Source organism: Herpailurus yagouaroundi, unplaced genomic scaffold, assembly GCF_014898765.1.
Source record: "Herpailurus yagouaroundi ecotype Mexico unplaced genomic scaffold, PumYag 142, whole genome shotgun sequence".
Taxonomy (NCBI): domain Eukaryota; kingdom Metazoa; phylum Chordata; class Mammalia; order Carnivora; family Felidae; genus Herpailurus; species Herpailurus yagouaroundi.
In genome coordinates, this window is record NW_024412397.1 from 660,349 (window position 1) to 679,159 (window position 18,811).

General features: G+C 56.6%; 1 protein-coding gene across 1 annotated transcript in view; it reads right to left on the reverse strand.

The window, feature by feature from the left end:
* Window positions 1–382: 382 nt before the first annotated feature.
* The window catches only part of NFATC1 (nuclear factor of activated T cells 1), a 93,455-nt gene continuing 75,026 nt past the window's right edge, over window positions 383–18,811 (reverse strand). The window contains exon 10 of the mRNA XM_040479515.1: window positions 383–2,125. Coding sequence (XP_040335449.1) covers window positions 2,082–2,125 — 44 coding nt within the window. The 3' untranslated portion in view covers window positions 383–2,081. The remainder of the gene's footprint in view (window positions 2,126–18,811) is intronic.

The window sequence follows — 18,811 nt, forward strand, 5'->3', positions numbered from 1 at the left end:
TTCCCAAGTGACGGCCGCGTTGCACGCGGACGTGCGTGTGGCCACAGCCTCGCCCAGGTCACCCTTCGGAGCGGAAGCATTTGGCTCGAGTGAAAACTCCCCGTCCCCCCGGCCTGGGTGAGCGGCTCTGAAGCGCGGTGTTTAGAGCATCTGCGGCCGCGGCCACACGGCCGCCTCTTCTGTGTTCCGTGCAGGCCTCTCCTCGGACGTGGAGGAGGGGACCCCACTGCAGGGGCAGCCGGTGCTTTGCGGTCATGCCGGGGCGGCTCTGCCCCACAGCGCTTCGTGCAGATGCCAACGGAACCAGGACGTACCACAGGAAGTCACTGAGAGCCGGGTAGGGTGGTCCGCGCACGTAATGAATCACCGGCAGACTAAGATCGTCCAGCAAAAAAATATTGCTTTATTGGATCTATTTCCTAAGCACAGACAGCGGACACGAATACCAAACGTCTCCTCTCCTTAGGACAGCCTACTGAGAAGTGTTCCATGCGAGTCCTGGGGCGCTAACTGCGGGCTGCGGTCTGGGCTACGGGCGGGGCAGCAGCCTGGGAGAAGCAGGGTCAGGTCTACGAGGAGCCATGCACCGTCGCCCGTGACAGTTGTGTGCAAATGCTACAGATGTGGCTTTCGGGGCCGTGTCCTTTCTGGGAGTCAGACAGGAATCAGACATAACCACACTGAAGAGCAGTTTTAAAATCATCGTTCCTGTGGGAGAGCGTTCTCTACCGTGACGCTATGTTTCGTTATTGTAACTTACGACCTCCGCCGGCGGGTGCAATTCAGGCATGTTCCATGAGGGGGCATGAATTCCTAAGGCACAATTATTAGGTTAGCCAATTAGACCATGCTTTTTGGTTACGTGGAACAACAGGTCACTGCTAGTAACAACGTGTAATAAGCTGTTAATTGCACAAACGCAGTAGTAAAGCTTACACCAACCTATCCGTTAACAGTAACTAGTTGGAAAACATACTACAGTCGCTGCATGTTAAAACGTTTTTGGTAATCGTTGTCTTAGATGAAGCAGAGATATAAGGCTTCTGTGAAGTAATAATCTTACAGCTGAACAAATATATTACACTCCTCTTGTGATGTTATTTACAGTGACTTTCCCACCTGCCATTTGGTAGCATCCAGGCATTGAGAACACACGCCTCCTGGCTTTCTAAAGTGCTCGGCTGACAGCACGAGACGACGAAGGCCCGCTGGAGGGACGTGGGCCCCGGTGCACGCAGCTGAAAAGCCAGGCTTTGTCTTAGATGCACCTTCTGGAACGGACGCTGGTTACTGCTGCTGACACGGCAGCCCTCGCTGGGCAAAGACCGGACGTCACCGCCTCTGTCGTTATTATTTGTACTTAAATATGTGCCAAATCTGTACATACATGCAAACGCAAGAGCTGTCGTGTGGCAGACGGACTTCTCTTTTCGTCCAGCAACCTATCTTGTACTATCATCTTACTCGCGCTACGCTCAAAGCCAGATTAAAAACAAAACCCTAGCATGCTACAATTAACGATCCTATGGTTCCAGTAACACGGGGGAGGGGGCAGGTGACGAGAGCGAGGACAAAGCAGAAGATCTCTACGATGCACCGAATGAGGCAACAGATTGCACGCTGCAGCCCGAGGAAAGCCGAGAAAAAAAGCAGGAAGCACGTGTGAGGTATTTCTCACAATGCCTACCTAGCTTGCCAGTATTCTCCTAATTTATACAAGAGAAAGCCTCAGGATGAAGTGTCTTTATAGCTTCTGCTCCTACAAATACTCTCCTGGTAGCAGACTCAGGGCTCCCCCGTGGCGCCCCGATGCTGGGGTCTGTGTAATAAGGCACTTCCAGCGCTGGAGTCCCCCCGTGGGAGGCGTGCCCCTTTCGGTCTTGACATGGGAGGAGTGGCCCGTCCCACCAGCCGCTGGGCAGCTTCTGTGAGCGGACAATGCAAATCTTCATGAAGCCGGGGGTCTGACCGGCACCAGGGCTCTGCTCAGTTTATTTGAAGTCCTGGTGCCGAAGCTCAACGGTCAGCGGCCGAGTCGACACCACGCGGCTTCGGAGCGAGTTCCGTGTCGCCAGCTACGATCAGATGTTGGTGCTGGAGAGATCGTTCCGGATGATCTCATTTACTGCAAGAAAACACAACGGAGAAATCATTAGGGAAACGCTGCTCTGCCCAGAAGCGTATGTAAGAACCAGAAATCCCATCAGCCATGCTTCTGGCCAGTCATGTGGAGCCCGTGACGGGGGGATCTCTGGGCGGGATGGAATTCCTTCCTGCACCCCACCGCGGGCCTGGGGTGCCCTGAGCCAGCAGCACGCAGCTGCCCGGGACCCGGCTCCACGACTCCAGGGGCCGGCGGTGGTCGGGTTACCGCTCTAGTCCAGAAGCACGGTTGCGAACCGGCCCCGCGACGGTGGGCTCCGGGAGAGGCGCCAGGCGCCGGTCCGGGTGCCGTGAGCGCGTCTTCTCCGGGCAGGAGCGCACAGCTGGCGTCTCCACGGGAAGAGGTGGAGGCACCCCCGCGAAGTCCATGCTCAGAGAACCCCCCCTCCTTGCTCTCGTCGTCGGACAGGCCACGTCCGAGAGGAGGGCCGACCACGGGGCGGCCTGGGCCTCCCTTTGTTTGTGGCTCTTCCTCCATTTCTGTTCCCTCGTCCGTGTCCACTATCGGCGTGTGGTTTTTGGCAGCAGGAGAGGAAGTGAGCGAAGCTGGCAAAGGCCATCGTGAGCGAGCTGCACAACATCCCTCTCTCCACCCCGTGACCGGCCCCCAGGCAGGGGACGCGTCCCCACGGCCCACTTTGCCAAGAGAACGGGGGGGTGGGGAGCACACGCTCACGTCACGGAACTGCCCGGGCTTCCCTTTGCCGCCCAGATAAATTCCGCGTGTTTCTGCAAAGGCCCCAGCGCGTCCGAGGGCGGCTTCCTGCAGCCGGCAGCTGGCACACCTGTCATCACCCCCACCCCTCCGCTAAATGCCCTTTCGACACCCCTACTATTGTTAAGAACAACAATAATAAAACGGGGTTGGGAGAACCAGGAACTGTGTCATATGGGTGCTGATAACAGCCCGGCTTCACAGGCGGGAGCCTGCCCGCGAAGCCCCAGGCCACCAGCTCTTCCCGAAGGTGCAGCCCGGGCTCAGACCCAGGGCCATGGCGTCCCACACTGTGCCCAGGCCCACCCGCGGCCTGCAAGGGGGCCGCCTATGGGGTGGGGGGGGGGGGGGAATGAGTCACTTAATGCAAACACCAGAAGCACAGCAGGCCAGAGTGGGCGCCAGGCCAGCATGCCTGCAGAGGACACATCTGCCGGGGACACGGACGTGATGCACGAGCCACACCTTCTCTGAAGATGGCACTGACCTTCAGGCACAAAACACCGGAGGGGCCGTGGCTCACGCCGGGCGAGTGACTCTTCCCAGCTGCTAATGAGGCCCGGCTGCTCAGGCCAGCTCTCAGGACAACACCCGTCCCTGGAGCGTCCCAGGGGTCAGCCACACGCAGTTTCTCTGCGACACTCTGGCCGCCCAGCTTTGCGAGGCCCGCTAGAGAGCACTGAGAAGCGCGCGGCCGAGGCACCTGGGAAGGCAGGGCGAGGTGCTCCCCGCTTCCACCGCCCGGACCACACGGCCTCCCCCGTCACTCGACCCCGAGACTGCCCTGCGCTCCCGAGGTCCCAGGTGCCACCGGCCCCTGGAGCACGGGCACAAGGGCCTGGGCCACCAGCGACAGCTCCCCTCTGCCTCCCGCTTCACTTGCTGGGCCTTCTGTTTCGAGAGGCGCGCGTCCAGCTGGTATTTTGCAGAAGAGCGTGACACAGAAGAACATTCGCACAGAGAAGGATGACGAGCGCGAGCTTCCTCGGGGCCCTGCCTTGGCGCGGAGAAGGTCCTCCTGCCACTCGCGTGTCTCCGGACCACGCGGGGCAGGCGGGACATCCTCAGGACGGCACGAAGCCGCGTGCGGAAAGCCCAGCCCCGCGGTGGCAGCCGGCAGAGGCGGCGACCGCCACCCCCCCACAGAGCACGTCGCCACGGCCGGTGTGGCACCGGGCGGTTTAGAAGTCTAAAAGTCTCACGTCCTCCTACGCTGACCGGGCCCGTGGGCCCAGGAGCCCTTCCTGACCCAATTTCAGATGGAAGTCTGGGGGGCGTCCGTGGCGACGTCTGGGCTCCGGGCCCAGCAGGGGGTGGCACGGTGGGACGGGGGGGGGTCCGGCCCCCACGGGCCTGCCTGGGGTGGGGGCTGCAACACTCAGCCACGACAGCTTGTGCAGACTCGGCCTCCTGGACAGGACGCCCTGAGGGACGGGCCGGACTTGTCAGTTACACACACGGGGGTCTGGGTGTCACTGCTCCTTCTGCTGCCAAGGACAGCGAAGTCTCAGACCGGAGATGCGACCCTAGTGAGATCGCTGACCAGGTGGGGGGGAGGTTCTCGGGGACAATAATGACCGGGAAGTCGGGGTGTTCTGAGGGGTGTAATGACGGAGATGTGAGGGAGCCAGACAAAGAAAACTGACGGAATCTGCAGGGACCTGATGGCTAATAATGAGGGAAAATGTGGGGAAGTCACAGGGGTAATAATGCCAGGGAATGTGGGAAGGTAGAGGGAGTAGTGATGATGGGAAAGTGTGAGGGTCTGAGGGGGAATAATGGTGGGGAACGTGGGGAGGTCTGAGGGGTAATTATATCGGGGAAGTTGGGGAGGTCTGAGAGGGAACAGAGACGGGGCATTTCAGAAGGTCCGAGGGGTAATAATGGCAGGGAAATGTCGGGAGGTCCGAGGGGTAATCATATCTGGGAACGTGGGGACGTCCGACGGGTAGTAAGGACAACCAATAGAAGGGAGGCTTAAGCAAAGCAGCCACGAACCTTCTAGTTCGCCCGGGTTACACAGAGCACAGGAAAAACAACATCTGTGTGACACGACAAAAGGGGAAGCAGCCTCAGAAGCGGGCTTCCCCTTGCTGCCCACCGGGTCACCTGAACCTTGAAGGGGGAGCCCGAGGTGGGTGGGGGTGGGGAAATCACTCAGCGCATCCTGAGCGGCCCAGGGACCCGGCGGAGCGCGTCACGGCCCTCTGTCCTGGCACCTGCCCCCACCCAGGCTGGCAGGAGGGTCTCAGGAGGGCTGGGAGGGCCGTGCTCCTGGTCCGTCACTGGCGTCCGCGGGCTCCTGAGAAGTCACCGGCCCCGCCTGCCTCCCAGCAACGGCCGGCCGGAAGCGAGCGGTCATCCGATGCCCCCGTCCTCCAGGCCCGGCACCGTCGAGCAGCGTCACAGCGCGGCAGGCACCTCAGCACCGCGCTCAGGACCCACGCGCACGCGCCAACGCCCTTCGGACCTGCCCTGAGGTCCCCTGGGGAGCGCACGGGGCAGCCGCAGCTGACAGAAGGGGCAGGTGGACCAGGTCCCCCGCACGGCTCGGCTGCACAACTGAGGGCGGGACGACGGCACAGCCACACTGTTTCACAATCTGTGCCTTGGCCTTGCGGGGAAAGCCACGCTGGCTCCCGCTCCCAGACAGACCTCAGGCAGGGCCCGAGCGCTCCGAGGGCCGGGTTGAGGACGAGAACGCGGGGTCCCGTCGCCCCTGGCCTCACCCCGGCCACGGCCTCCCACTTGTCTTCCGTGAGGTCACGGTTCCGAGGCCCCGTGAGTCCACAGCCGCCCCCGGGGGCTTGTGCTGGTGACTTTGGGGGCGGTTTTCTCTCTGTTACGGTTTCCTACAGTGTCTCCTCTCTGCTGATAGTTTCCATCTTCTTATTCAGCTTTTCCACCGACACGAAGGGTTTTTTCTCTGTACAAGTATTTTGAACTGCAGGTAACATGTGACCCTCACAGCTTGTCAGACACCTAAAAGAGGAACCTTTGCTGTGCTTGGTGTCAGATGTCCCTGCAGCAGGATGTGGTGAGCTGTTATACCACAATTTAATTTAATGAGAAAGGTTTTTTCCCTAGTATTTAAGTTTTCTCTCAAGCGCTCCCAAGGTGGAAACTACTGTTTTTTTTCCTGAAACTTCTGTGGCAGTTTGAATTCTTGTTTTACTCTGGGATACGTGTGCAGGATACACACACGCACCCGAGCCACCTCGACGTGCAGGTCTGAGACGGAGTGAAAAGAAAATTCGTGTTTTTCTAACATTTAAAGTCTAAAATGTACAAAGCACAGGCACGCGCTCTCACCTCCGCTCACGTTATCTGTCCACAGTCACTGGAACCTTCCAGCAATACACACAGATCTCGCGGCGATTTACAAATAAGCTCGCAAAGTAATCAGTGAAGGGTCTTTTCAAAGGTAAAATTTTTGTATTTTCATCTAACGAGTTTCCTTTTCAACACCATTTTGAAAAAAAAGGACTTTACAGCCTCGTGCTGTAGTGAAATGGCCTCAGTTTACCCCTGGTGCGCTTCTGTCGGGCTCTCCTGAGACAACGTGACCGAAGGGGGCGGCGAGGGTCCGAACCTCACTGAACATGTTTTCCTCGACGCCTCGCTTGTAAGCCCAGTTTCCCCCCTTTTCGGAATTCCTGGTTTTCGAAAGCGGCCAAGGATCTCAATCAGAATGTCAGGAACCAGCACGGGGCAGGTCGGCCCCGCACGTAGGCGGCCCACCCCCGCTCCCCACACACACGCACGCGCACCGTTGCCGTCCCCTGCGACAGTCCCAGGAGGGAGGGGAGGCAGACGCCACAGTCGCAGGTTTGGAAGCAGAGAGTGGGAGGGAGGCTCGGCAGGTGGCCACGGCGGCCCTCGGGCTCGCGGGTGAGGAGCTCCGCCAGCCCAGGGTCTGTGCCCGCGCCTGCCAGGCCCCCTCCTCCCAGCCTGGCCTCCACTCTGCCCCTGCCCCTGGTCCCCTCCGTGCCCGCAGGGCTGCTCGGGGCTCAGAACCCGGCGTGAAGGGTGGGGAAGGGCCGAAGGCAGGGCCGCGTTCCCCTCTTCCGTGGCTTCTCTTAAAACACCACCCCCCACTGGCGCCATGCACACAGACGTGGCATTCTGTTCCGTTTGTGCTAAAAACACCTACTTTTTTTCATTCGTTTCTCCTGTACGAGCTGTTCCGTGCCTTGAAAAAAAAAAAAAAAAAAAAAATTTTTTTTCAAGGAGGAGAAGAAGCAAGCGACCGGAGGAACCAGGAATCACTTGGTGTCTGTACGGCCACCAATTTTCCACTGCATCGTCAGAACGAACACCGCACATCAGCATTTCCTTTGCTCTGAAACAAACAGCAAAGGGAACTGACCGCCCTCAACCCGATCACACAGATATCAAAGCCAGAGGTTTGCTGACACGCCGTATGGGAAACTTCATTCAGAAATCCCAGCGGCGTGGCACGGTGGTTCCAGGCGCCGCACGGACGGTCTGCCGGAGGCCCTGACACGACGCTGCCCGCCTGACACGGGCCCCGCTCTCGCCGCGTGCGCCCACTCGACCGGTTTTAAGTCTGTTTTTCCGATGTGACGGCCCAGCACAGCCGCCCGCTGTCAACACACCTTGCCTGCCCGTGGGGGCCTCTCTCGGCCTCTGAGGCAGCTTGCTCACCGCCGGCCTGGGGAGGAGGGTGCCGTCCATCTTTTCGGCCCCCACACTTCCTCCGCGACAGCCCTCCTTCCTACCCTGAGGGAAGAAGTGATGGTGTGTGCATCTATGTTTGACTTTAAATAACAGGGGCTTGGAAGTGATGACGGCACCCTAAGACTAGAAAGGAGACCCGGGGTTCTGACAGTGTGTCCCTTAGATCCTAAGAACTAGAGGACGCTGTGCGATCAGAGTTAAAACAGAAGCAGACTCTGGGAGGGAAAACAATCCCCAGAAAGTGACAGAAACGACCCAGCATCTAGGTGGTGCTTGTTTTGAAAGGCGGCCCGACCCCTGTTGTGTGGAGTGGGGGGTGCCCGGGGCCGTGAATGAAGCCACTTCAAAGCCAACAACTCCTCGTGGTCCCACGATTCTCTAACTTTCTCAGAACTCAAGTCCCTTCACGTGATTGCCGCACCATTTAAACGGCGGGTCAGAGTCATGAACGGAGGCCTGTGACCTTCCCCGGAAAACCTGACGTGAGCTCTTTGCGCCCCAGACACTCGCTCTCGGGGCGGACGCAGCAGCGGGAGGGCCGGAGGAAGACGACCTCGGTCCTGTTCTCACCCTGCCCCTGCGCCTGACTAGAGCCTGAGGGTCTCCTCCGTGACAAGGGGGCTTGGCCGAGACCCCTCTCTGCCCTCCGAGTCGGGGATGCCGTGATCACGCCGAACGGAGAAACCAACCTCCCGGTTGGAGTTGTGCGTGCCAAGCATAAGACAGGTGTGAACCGCACAGCACCCTCCCCAGCCCTCTGGGAGGTGGATGTTATTATCGTTCTTCGAAGACGGGCCCAGAGAGGGCAGGGGACGCTCCAGGCCTCACACAGCATCGTCAGCGGCCTGAGCGACGGCCTCCTTGGGGACAGGCTCTCCAGGCTGGCTTTCTGAACGGCAGAGGGACGCGTTGACGTGCCCAGGGCATGCTCAGCCAGCCTGCTTCCACAGCCGACGTGCCGCAGGACTGGCATTTTCTGGTGAACGTTCAGTTTCCTGTCCGTGGGAAGAGTGGACTTTCGGGCACATCAGCGGAGGCCTGGGCTAGGCCACGCTGCACGCGCGCTCACAGAGACTCACCACGGTGCCGAGAGGCGGGGGTCATTTCCGTGTGTTGAGTTTCAGTGTCTCCTGCACAGCGTGTGCATTCTTTAGAGGATCAGAGCACCTCTCCGTGTAGGCGTGTCGTGGGCTAACGCAAACACGGGCCGCGCGCCCCGTGTCTGTCACAGAGCGCCGACAGCCCCGGACGCAGCCCTGAGTGTCGCCCGGGGCAAAACAACTGAACGGACGCCCCCGGGCTGCCCCTGCCTGGCCCCACAGGCCTGGGACCGTGGGCGGGGGTCTCTGTCCCCCCACCCATCACGGTCATGGGGCCCACGTGCGGGGCTTCGGGGAGGGAGGACACGGGAGAGGCGGGTGTCCACACAGACACTGGGCTGACTTCCTCGGGAGCTGGGTTTAGGCCTCGGGAGTAAGAAATCCAGTTCGGCAACGTTCCCCCAGCCACACGGCGTCATCTTTGCTTTAAAAAAGTTCAGTGAAGATGGCTAAGGGCTATACTTCACAAGTAACATTCTTGCGTCTGTTTGATAGAAATATCGATTGCATCAGTACTCGTTAACTTGATTACGTAAAACACGTTTTTAAAGCATCTTCCTCCTTTCCGATAGTGAGGTTAGTTCTGCTAAGGAGACAGTTGTCCCGTGAAGTTTTAAAAATTCAGAGTCAGCCTGGCAGGGCCACTGTTCCTTTTTCATTTCTGGTTTGATGACAGGCCACGATGCCACTTTTTCACGAAGAGGACGACTTTTCAAAAGCGTCGCTGTCCTTTAAACACAAGCCACGTGGGAAACAAACAGGCCGGAAGGATCCACACAGGATTAAGTTCTGGGCGCAGGTCCTGTGGCCACAGCGGCACTGTCTCGTCCCGTGGGCCCGCTCAAAGCTCACGGCCAAATTAAGTACCGCGTGTAAAGAAACGTACAAGGGTGGTTGGTACGCGCTTACTCAGTTTTTTCTGAGGGACAGCAAGATGCGTGCCCTTCATCAGAGACATTTTTATTTTTAAGGGAGAGCCAAAATAGCTTTGTGAGGAGCAAAACAAAACAGGAAGGCCGTTTTCCCCATTCCTATAACTAAAAGATAATTTTAAAAAGTATTTGCTAACTTTCCCAGAAAATACACCGTTAGCTAAAGTTGGTGCTGTAACCCGAGAGGATGATAATTTAGGCCGACAGCAGTGCAACCAGAAATATCGCTGGCCCGGTAGCGTCTGCCGTGCGAACCTTTACACGGCCAGTGGTTCTGGGACTCGGAGGCCACCGGACGCAAATCCTAACGAGCGCGCGGGTCCCCGCTGCCGAGACCTTCCGTGCGGAGGGCGTGATCCACGCGGTCGGTGGCCTGCTGGACACACAGTGTTCACATGCACCACTGCACAGACGTAGCCAGACCTCCTTGGTGATCGAAAGCATTACGGCAGGTGTGGGCAGTGCGTGAAAACGTCACGATAAAAGCCACCGCTTGGAAAGGTAGGAGCAGAGAAGAACACGCTTTTGTTCCCGCCCCCCCCCCAAGCACGGGTGGGCGCCGAAGAAAGCTGGAGCCGTCTCTCGTGCGGGGTTTTAATTTCTTAAAAGAGGCAGCATCTTACAAAGCCCGCCGTCCCTACCTCCTCGTTCACCGGTGGACACTCCGTCCGTGGCCTCGTGTGGACGGCGGGCTCAGCGTCCATGGGGCCCCGCCTGGCGTGGCTGTTGCTGTCCCCGGCCCCGCACGGCCTCGGGCGAGAGCAGGTGCCCCTCTGCAGGACTGTCACAACCATGGCAATTCTGAAAATGCAGAGTTGCGACATCACCGAAGTCCTGTTTTACTTTTCTGACTTTTTTCAAAGACGCTTTGTGAGGCGCTGGAAAATGAGGCCGTCTCTCAAGTTTCATTCAAAAGTAAGTTCCCGTGTTACCTCGGGTGTCCTGGACCCATTTCAGCCTTCACTTATTTTTATCTTTTTAATCATAATAAGCCACTGCCACGGGGCCTGCTATTTTTGGAAGGAGGGACCAGGACAGCGAAGTCTGAGTGACAACAAGTCACGGTTTTAATAAAACATGACCCTCCCGACTGCGTGTGGGGCTGGCACTGGCAGATACTATTGTCACACGGGACTGTCAGCCATTAAAACAGAATAATTTTCCTGCCTTCAGTGCCTGCTTCCTTATTTAGCCCGAATACTCCAGATAATGCGAACGCCCGTGTGGAAACTCCAGCCTCCGTGGGGACCGGGCCGGCCACGTGACTGGGGGGTTCCGCGGGCGTGCAGCGGGCGTATGCTCCCCTTTCACCTGGCCCATTTTTGTATCCACGCCAAACTCACCCCACAGTTGCTCCTGGGGGTCACTAAACCACAAGCGTTTTTCCAGGGCTTTCTTTGTGCTGCTAGAAAACACATTCCCCCGAAATATACAATTTCTATTCACGCAGAATTAACAGAAATGAAAAAATAAAAGACCAAAAAGGCTCCCTTTAATTAAAAAATAACAACGTGAAGTGGGCTGAGAGAGACAGAGAGACGATCGGGCTGCTGCCTCCTGTCTCCCTGTCCAGGGACACGAGTCGGTGTCCTCAACACAAAAGGCGCCAACGAACCAAGGGGCCCCCGATCCTTTGTGGGCATCGGCAGTGTCCACACGACGGTGCACCGGCTGGGCCTCGGCAGGCCGCTCCAGACCGCCCGCCGGCCGAGCGCAGGCCAAGCGCCCTCCACGCGCCTGGCAGCTGCCGGGTTTGGTCAGAAGAGGCTGCTCATCACGGAGGCAGAGGAAAGGCTCAAGCCCACCTGTTCCTGGCTTCACGGGAAGTGAAACCACACCTTGTCGGTTAACGTGAGTTTGAAGTAAATCCTCACCTTACCAGAGAATCATGAGTAATTCTGTCAGGCGGGGCTGCCCTGCTGTAACCTCATAAGAAAGTGGTCGCTTAAACGGCCGTCTGTACCTGCGGGATGGCAGGAGGCAGACACGAGGTCCAGGACCCGGGTCCTTGCGATCTCAGCAACGACCACTACAGGGCACAGAAGGAACAGTGCCGTGTCCTGCCCGCCCCGAGTGTGGACCTGGGTGAGGGCCCTGGGGACCCACCGCACTATTTCTCGTATCTTGCACGCGTCTGAAACTTTCGTAATTAAACGCCAGCACCGTCTTCAGAGGCAAGCTGGAGCCCGGGAGAAGCCGGTGACTGTCGGTCAGCCGAGGCGCCTCGCCTGCTACCTGGGGAAGCTGCTGGGCGGCCGAGCCCATCCCAGGGCAGCGCCCACCCCCAGCGATGTCCTCTGCACCAAGACACCTTTTCACCCTGCCACCCGGGACGCCCGCGTCCCGCTCCTGGCTCTCCTGGCCCCCCGGGGGAGGGCCACCTGCTGCCACTCCCGTGCTCACGGGCCCCATTGGTCTGAGCCCACCTTGAGGGTAGGAATTGTTCCTGTGAGTATTGAGAAAACCGACCAGCAGCAAAGCCGGCTTCTTTATTCTGTGAAGATCTGAACAGAAAAATCACAGAACGCAGGAAGAAAACCGTGTGCAAAACCGAGCTGGTAAGTTCCTCTCAGAGGTTCTGTGTGTGGAAGAGACAACCGAACTGAGAGGAAGCGGCCACCAAATACAGCCCAGGGAACAGGCCCCTGGTCTGGAGGACATATTGACCCTGGAGTGGAAAAACACCCAAGATTGAATTTTTGTACTGATTATCTGATTATTAATCTTTATAGAAGCTATTCCAACACTGCACATAATGAGTAATTCATCACAGTATATTAGGTGCCATGGAAGCTGCATTCAGTATAAAGGGCCATTAAGTTTCTTGTAATTGCCCATTACTGGAGCTTTCGTTAGTTCTAAATCAAATCAGCAGGACCGGCATGTATGCGCTCTAATTGACTTTATGTAATAACCGCGCGCCCCTGGTCCACCAAGAGGAGCGGTCTGGCTGTGTCACCGCGCTCCCGAAGACCACTTCTCGGCCTGAGGCCTCAGGTGGAACCGCTGTTTCCGACCCTCCTCGAAAGGACAGACCCAAGCCGTCACCCGAACGCGGGAAGGACGCGGGGGGGGGGGGGGGGCCGGGGAAGCACCCCGCCTGGGTCTGCAGCTTTCTCAGAGCTGCTTTCCGGGGAGAGTCTACCCGCTCCGAACTCCCGACGGAACCCAAGCTTGGAGACGGGTCACGTCCTTCAGAGGCCCACGCATCTGCAGCTGTCCACGTGGAGCAGACACGGGACAGGTTACCACCTGTTACAACCCAGCCCGTCTCACTCGCCTGAAAAGTCCTCCCAAAACCATCTCTCGGTCCCCAGACTCAAGGCAAGCGTGCGGTCATTAGTGGTCCGGCAGCTTGGCTTTGTCTTCTCAAACCGCTATTTCAACTGTGACTATTGTCAGCTGCCTGACCTCCTCTGCGCACTCCCCTCTAATTTTCGAGGAGCCACAGAACCGAGGTGTGCGTGTGTTTTGAAGGCCCTGCGATGCCGGAACAGAGTGAGGAATCTGCAAATATTGTTTGTTATGTCCTCTTTTCAAAGTTGAACGGATCCTCTGCGTGAGTTTCCAGGAGACCGAGCGAGAGCGAAGTAACAGTCTCACCGGAGGCTTCTGGGCACTTATTGCTCAGGCCGGGCCGACGTCACCACCCAGCCACGTGGCGGGCTCGCGTCTGCCGGGTTTCTTCCTTTTGGTGGGGCTATGAGCCATCCATTTGCAAAATCTGGCATTAACTCTCTCTCTGTTTATCTACATTGGCTCCCGAAGAAGCCTTAACATATGTCCTCAAAAGGAGGCAACGTGCAGAGAACGAGCTATTTAGAAATATGTGTGCACAATAGATGTTAGCTCAGACTGAAGGGGCTCTGTATCGGGCGTGAGTAACTTTACGGCAAAGCAGTGTCTGAGCTTTCCCCAGGGTCTTGACAGTCTGTGGCCATTTCCACAACAAAGAGCTACACGGACTAGCCGGAGGAAGTGGACAGGTCCGGGGTCCCAGGCACAGTGCAGGCCTAGGCGCCCGAGGTCAGCCCCTCCACCACGGCTCCACCTTCACCACAAGCGGCCAGAGGTCTGGCCACACTTCCACGCACCCATCTGAGTGCTGACTTCAGGAAGCCCTGCTCAAGTGGAGGTCACCGATGCAACGGTGACCAGAGCTGCTCTAAGAGTCCCCCGAGTGTCTGCAAAGATGCTCCCGGTGCCCAGGGCCCTGCTCTTTGCAGCTCGGGACACTGAGGGGCGCCGGGAAGAAACCGCCCAGAGGGTTGTGCGTCCTGAAGCTCTCCTCCCCTTCCCAGCATTTAATGAATGTGCTGGATGCCGTCTGCTCAGCAAGGCCCACACTCCAGGCCCCAGCTCCTCCCAGCGCAGAGGGGCCTCCTCCCAGCTGCGCCCTGGGGGCAGGTAGGAGCCGTGCCGGTGCCCGGCCACCCCCCGCCGGCTCCCCAACGCCAGGCTCTGCCGACCTAGCAGGGCGGCAGCTGGGGACGGCTCCAGGCCGCGTGCACTGGGCCCCGCTGCCCACCTGGCCTTGAAAACACAGAAACAGGAAGCAGAACAGAGGAGGAAGCGGCAGGCCAGGGAAGGGCCGATTCTGGTAAGAGGCTCGCTTGAAAGCCCAGGTCAAAAGGCACCCCCAGGGAGCCTGCCACGCCTCCGGGGAAATGCTCACCAAAGTGATCAATCACCCAGTTTCCATCCGTATGTCTCCGCCCTATCGGGACAGGAAGCTGCACGCAGGATGGAAAGCTGGCACTTGGTCCCGTGGAAACCACCGTTTCCATCTCCGAGAGTGACAGAGCATCAACACCGCGGTTAACGGGTGATGAGAGATAAGGACCAGGGGAGCGGAGGGCGGGTGCGGCCGCTCTGCGCACTTTCCAGCGTTTGGACAAAGTTCGCAACGACAGTCCGACGCGTGCTTCCCACACTTTTAATCCAGACAAACACTCGATGAGCGGCCGGACCTTGACAAGCAGGTTTTGGGCGCTTTTCTTAAATTCAAGTGCGTAAAAAAAATGTGGGCGTGCCACTCTCCCAGCCCCAGCACTGCAAGCTGTCCTGTGGCTCTATCAAGTGTGGCCGCAGACACCCCCGCCGAAGCCAGAGCGAGCCCGCCGCGAGGCCCAGCGCCACCGCCCTCCCTCCGTCCGCCGCCCGTCTGCTGTCCAGCCATCTGCCAAGAGGAAATAACTTCGCTGTGCTGGGAGTCTGGGAGTCCCAGAAAACAATCTTGAATCCACAAAAATGATCGAAGTTTGCTTCTACTGAGCCACTTGGTTCCATTCTGATTTTTATTACAATGTCAACAAGAGTTTAATTTGTTTTAAAGTTTAGGTTCTTAAATCTGAGCGATATACGGTAGCTTACGGCTTGCTGGCAACAGCTCCCGTGGAAAAAAAAAAAGCAAAGTGCAAATAAAGGCGACTCGAGGTTTGACACCGTGAAGGCGGGGAGGTGTGCCAAGAGCAGCAGGCACAGCACGGCCTTCCCCACCCGGGACGCAGCCGTGCCACGGCCAGGGGCACGCTCCCTGTTCCCCGATCTCGTTTGGGGATGGCAATTCAGGGGAAACGTCCCGAAATGCAGTTTCTCACTCGAAACATTCTCAGATGCCGGCTAGGGCCGTAACGGCGCCACCGTCTTATCTGGAGTCCCTTCTGGAAACCGGTTCCAGCACAAGCCCGAGAGGGGCCGGTGGGGGAGAAAGGTCTGCCCCACCCAGAGGGTCCCGGCGCAGGCGGCGCCGAGCCGTGGACTTCTCAGAGCCACCCCGACGGGGAACCCATCGTGATGCGGACCGCCGGCCGAGACCTGCCCCTGGTTTCCAGCCCAGCTGTCTCTGGGCCACGGCTCTCAGCCCCATCAGAACCATCTGCCCGTGTCAGGGGCAGAAAGGACAGAGGGGCCGGACAACAAGGCTTTCCCCGGGGTCTTGACAGGTCTGCAGCCATTTCCACAACAAAGAGCTACACGGGCTAGCCGGAGGAAGTGGACAGGTCCGGGGTCCCGGGCTTCTTCCTTTTGGTCTGAAGGGTGCTGCCCATGTGCGGGTCCCACTTTGGGCTCTCAGGCCCAGCTGCCCGCTCTGAGTGACCAGCCAAGGCCCCAGGGGGCAGCCAGGCTCCCCTACATCTGTGTGGCCAGACGGTGTCTCTGTGGCACATTCCCCCTTCCCCCCTGCGGTGGACTCGGGCTAGAGCCAGACCCCAGGCAAATCACAGGCGTTTCTGGACGCCGCCGAGGGCCATCAACTGCCACTGTCCTCCGGGCCCACTTCCTGCCGTATCTAAACTAACAGCAGCTGTGGGACCTGATAGGGCCGAGTGCTGGGGAAGCCTGCACCCTTGGGTGGGAGAGAGGACGGCCGGGGGGCTGATAACGCCGCCCCCAGGCCCGATGACTGCATCCTGCACTGTCTGCCCCATTTCAGAACAAAAGAACACCGGCCACTGGCTCTGCAGCGACAGCGTGCGCCCAGGGCGGGGAGTGGTCTGGCTGACTCGGCCCATTGTGCGCAGTATCAGGCTCTGATTAGCCGGGGTCCCCTGGGCCCGATAAGGGCGGATGTTTCAGAAAGGAACAGGCCTTCTTTGTTCTGCAGTGTGTGTAAGTGTCCACGTTATAATCTGCAAGGAAGGAAGAACCCTGCTTCAAAATTCAGGCAGAGAAAGGTACGGGGACTCCCAGCTCCGTGCACCCACCCGGCATGGAAACTGGTGGACAGGCTGCATGCCCGACGGCGGGAAATCGAGGACGCCGCCACGAGGCAACCAACGGAGCGGCCCCCGGTACCACTCGCTGGCCGTGTCTCCCGAAAGGTCCCTACGTCGGCTAAATGGGGGATAACGTGGAAGCACACGCAGTTTTGCGCCCCCCGAGAAATTCGACCGCCAGCATTGTGTTCATGCCACATGCGAACAAACTGTCTCCCAGCTGTCCTTAAGAAAGGAGTCCGAGGGCCGTCCGTGTTCCACAAAGGAAAAGCCGTACGTGACGCACACAAGCCTTCGGCTTCAAAAGAGCCGTTCTGCCTGTGGCGTCGAGTGTCTTGACAAGCCTGGGTGACTTTGGAAGGAAGCTCCTTAAGCCCCGCAACACATGCAGACCTAGAGCCATCCCTGGAGGTCTGGCTCTTCTGGACACGTTCACACGGACGGAGCCACGTAACAGGGGGTGTTTGTGTCCAGCTTTTTTGACTCGGCCTTGGGTTTTCCAGGTGCCCCACGCTGGAGTGTGTGTTAGCACGTCAATCCTCCTTCTGGCTGAGTAACACTCCATCGTCTGGTTGTGACATGCCTTTCCCGTCTGTGGTCCAGGGGCCGGACGCTCGGTCGTCTCAGATGTCCGGGCGGTATAAATAATGCTGCTGAGAACATCTGCAGGCAAGGCCTTGTGTGGACGTCGGTGCTGACTTCTCGTGGGCAGATACCGAAGCGTGGAACGGACGGGCCACGGGACACAACTGTGCTCCCGTGTCCTCTGCCTTTTCCCAAGAGTGCCGCTGCCATTCTTGCTTACTAGACTCCCTCCACTGGGTACAAAATCCCCTCCGTGTCGGTGTCACGGCTGCCCTCCCTGATGACTGACGACGTTGAGCATATCTGCACGTGCTTATTGGCCATTCACACGTCTACTTAAATCTTAGATGCCAGTTTTTGTCTAGGCTGTCTTCTTATTGTTGAGATAAGACTTCTGGTACATTCTGGATACGAGCCCTCGATCAGATATGTATTTTGCAACTATATTCTTTAGTCAATTGTTTGTCTTCTCATTTTCTGAATAGTTCTTTCGAAGCAGAATAAAATCTGCATTTTGATGGGGTCTCATTTGCCCATTTTTAGATATTAGGCTATGTTTTTGGTATCATATCTAAAAAATCTTTGCCTAATCTAAGGTCTCGAAGATTTTTCTCTTATGTTATTTACTATGTGTTTATCGTTTTAGCTTGTACATTTAATTCCAGGATCAACTTTGAGATTTTTGTGTACGGTATGAGGCTAAAGGTGCAAGTTCACTCTTTTGCACGTGGATATCCAATTCTTCTGGTGTCATTTGTTAAAAAGGCGATCCTTTGCCCCAGTTAAATGGCTCGGCATTTTGGTTAAAAATCAACTTACCATAAATGTAGGGATTTCATACCTCTAAATTCTGTTCCGTTGACCTGTATGTCTTACGCCAGTGCCACACTGTCTTCATCATTGTAGCTTTATAGTAAATTTTGAATCGGGAGGTGTGTGTCCCGCTCTGTTCTTTGTTTTTAAAATTGTTTTGGCTACTCTGGATCTGTGAAATTCGTATGAATTTTAGGATCATTTTGTCATCTGTCATGTTACTGAAAAAAAGCAAAACCAAATACCTGCTAGAATTTTGATAGGGATTGCACTGATGCCATAAATTAATTCCATTAATTCCACTGTGATGAGAATTAATCCTTTAAAATTTACTAAGGCTCGTTGTATGAATAGAAAACGTACCCTGGAGAATGTTCCACCCACATTCCACTCTGTTGAGTGTTCTATCCATGTCTTTTGGGTCAAGCTGGTTGACAGCACTGTTCAATTGTTCTACATCCTTCCTGATTTTTTGTCTAGTTATTCTGTCCATCACTGACAGTAGTGTGGTGAGGTCTCCAGCCATTATTTTCGTCTTTCCGTTTATCCCTTTAAATCTACCAATTTTTGTTTCGTGTTTTATGCGGGCGTTTTCAGGTGCAAATATATTTAAAACTATTGTATCTTCTTGCTCAATTTACATTTCACTCATGATAAATTGTCCCTTTTTGTCTCCATCAACATTTTCTTTCATTTTTTTCAAGTTTATTTGTTTTAAGGGGGTTGCAGAGAGAGAGGAAGAGGGTGACAATCCCAGGCAGCATGGAGCCTGATGCGGGGCTTGAACTCACGAACCATGAGATGGTGACGTGAGCCAAAATCAAGAGTCAGACGTAACTGACTGAGCCACCCAGGTGCCTCGACATTTTCTTTGGTCTTAAATTGATTTTGTCTCCAAATCTCTTTTGGTCACTATTTGCTTGGTATATCTTTTCCATCCTTTCAACCTATTTGTGCCTTTAAATCTAAAGTATATCGTCTGTAGACAGCACATAATTGGGTCCTGCTTTGTTTTCTTTTCCCTAATCCAGTCTGACAAACTTCACCTTTTTATTGGAGTATTTAGTTCATTTAAATTTAATG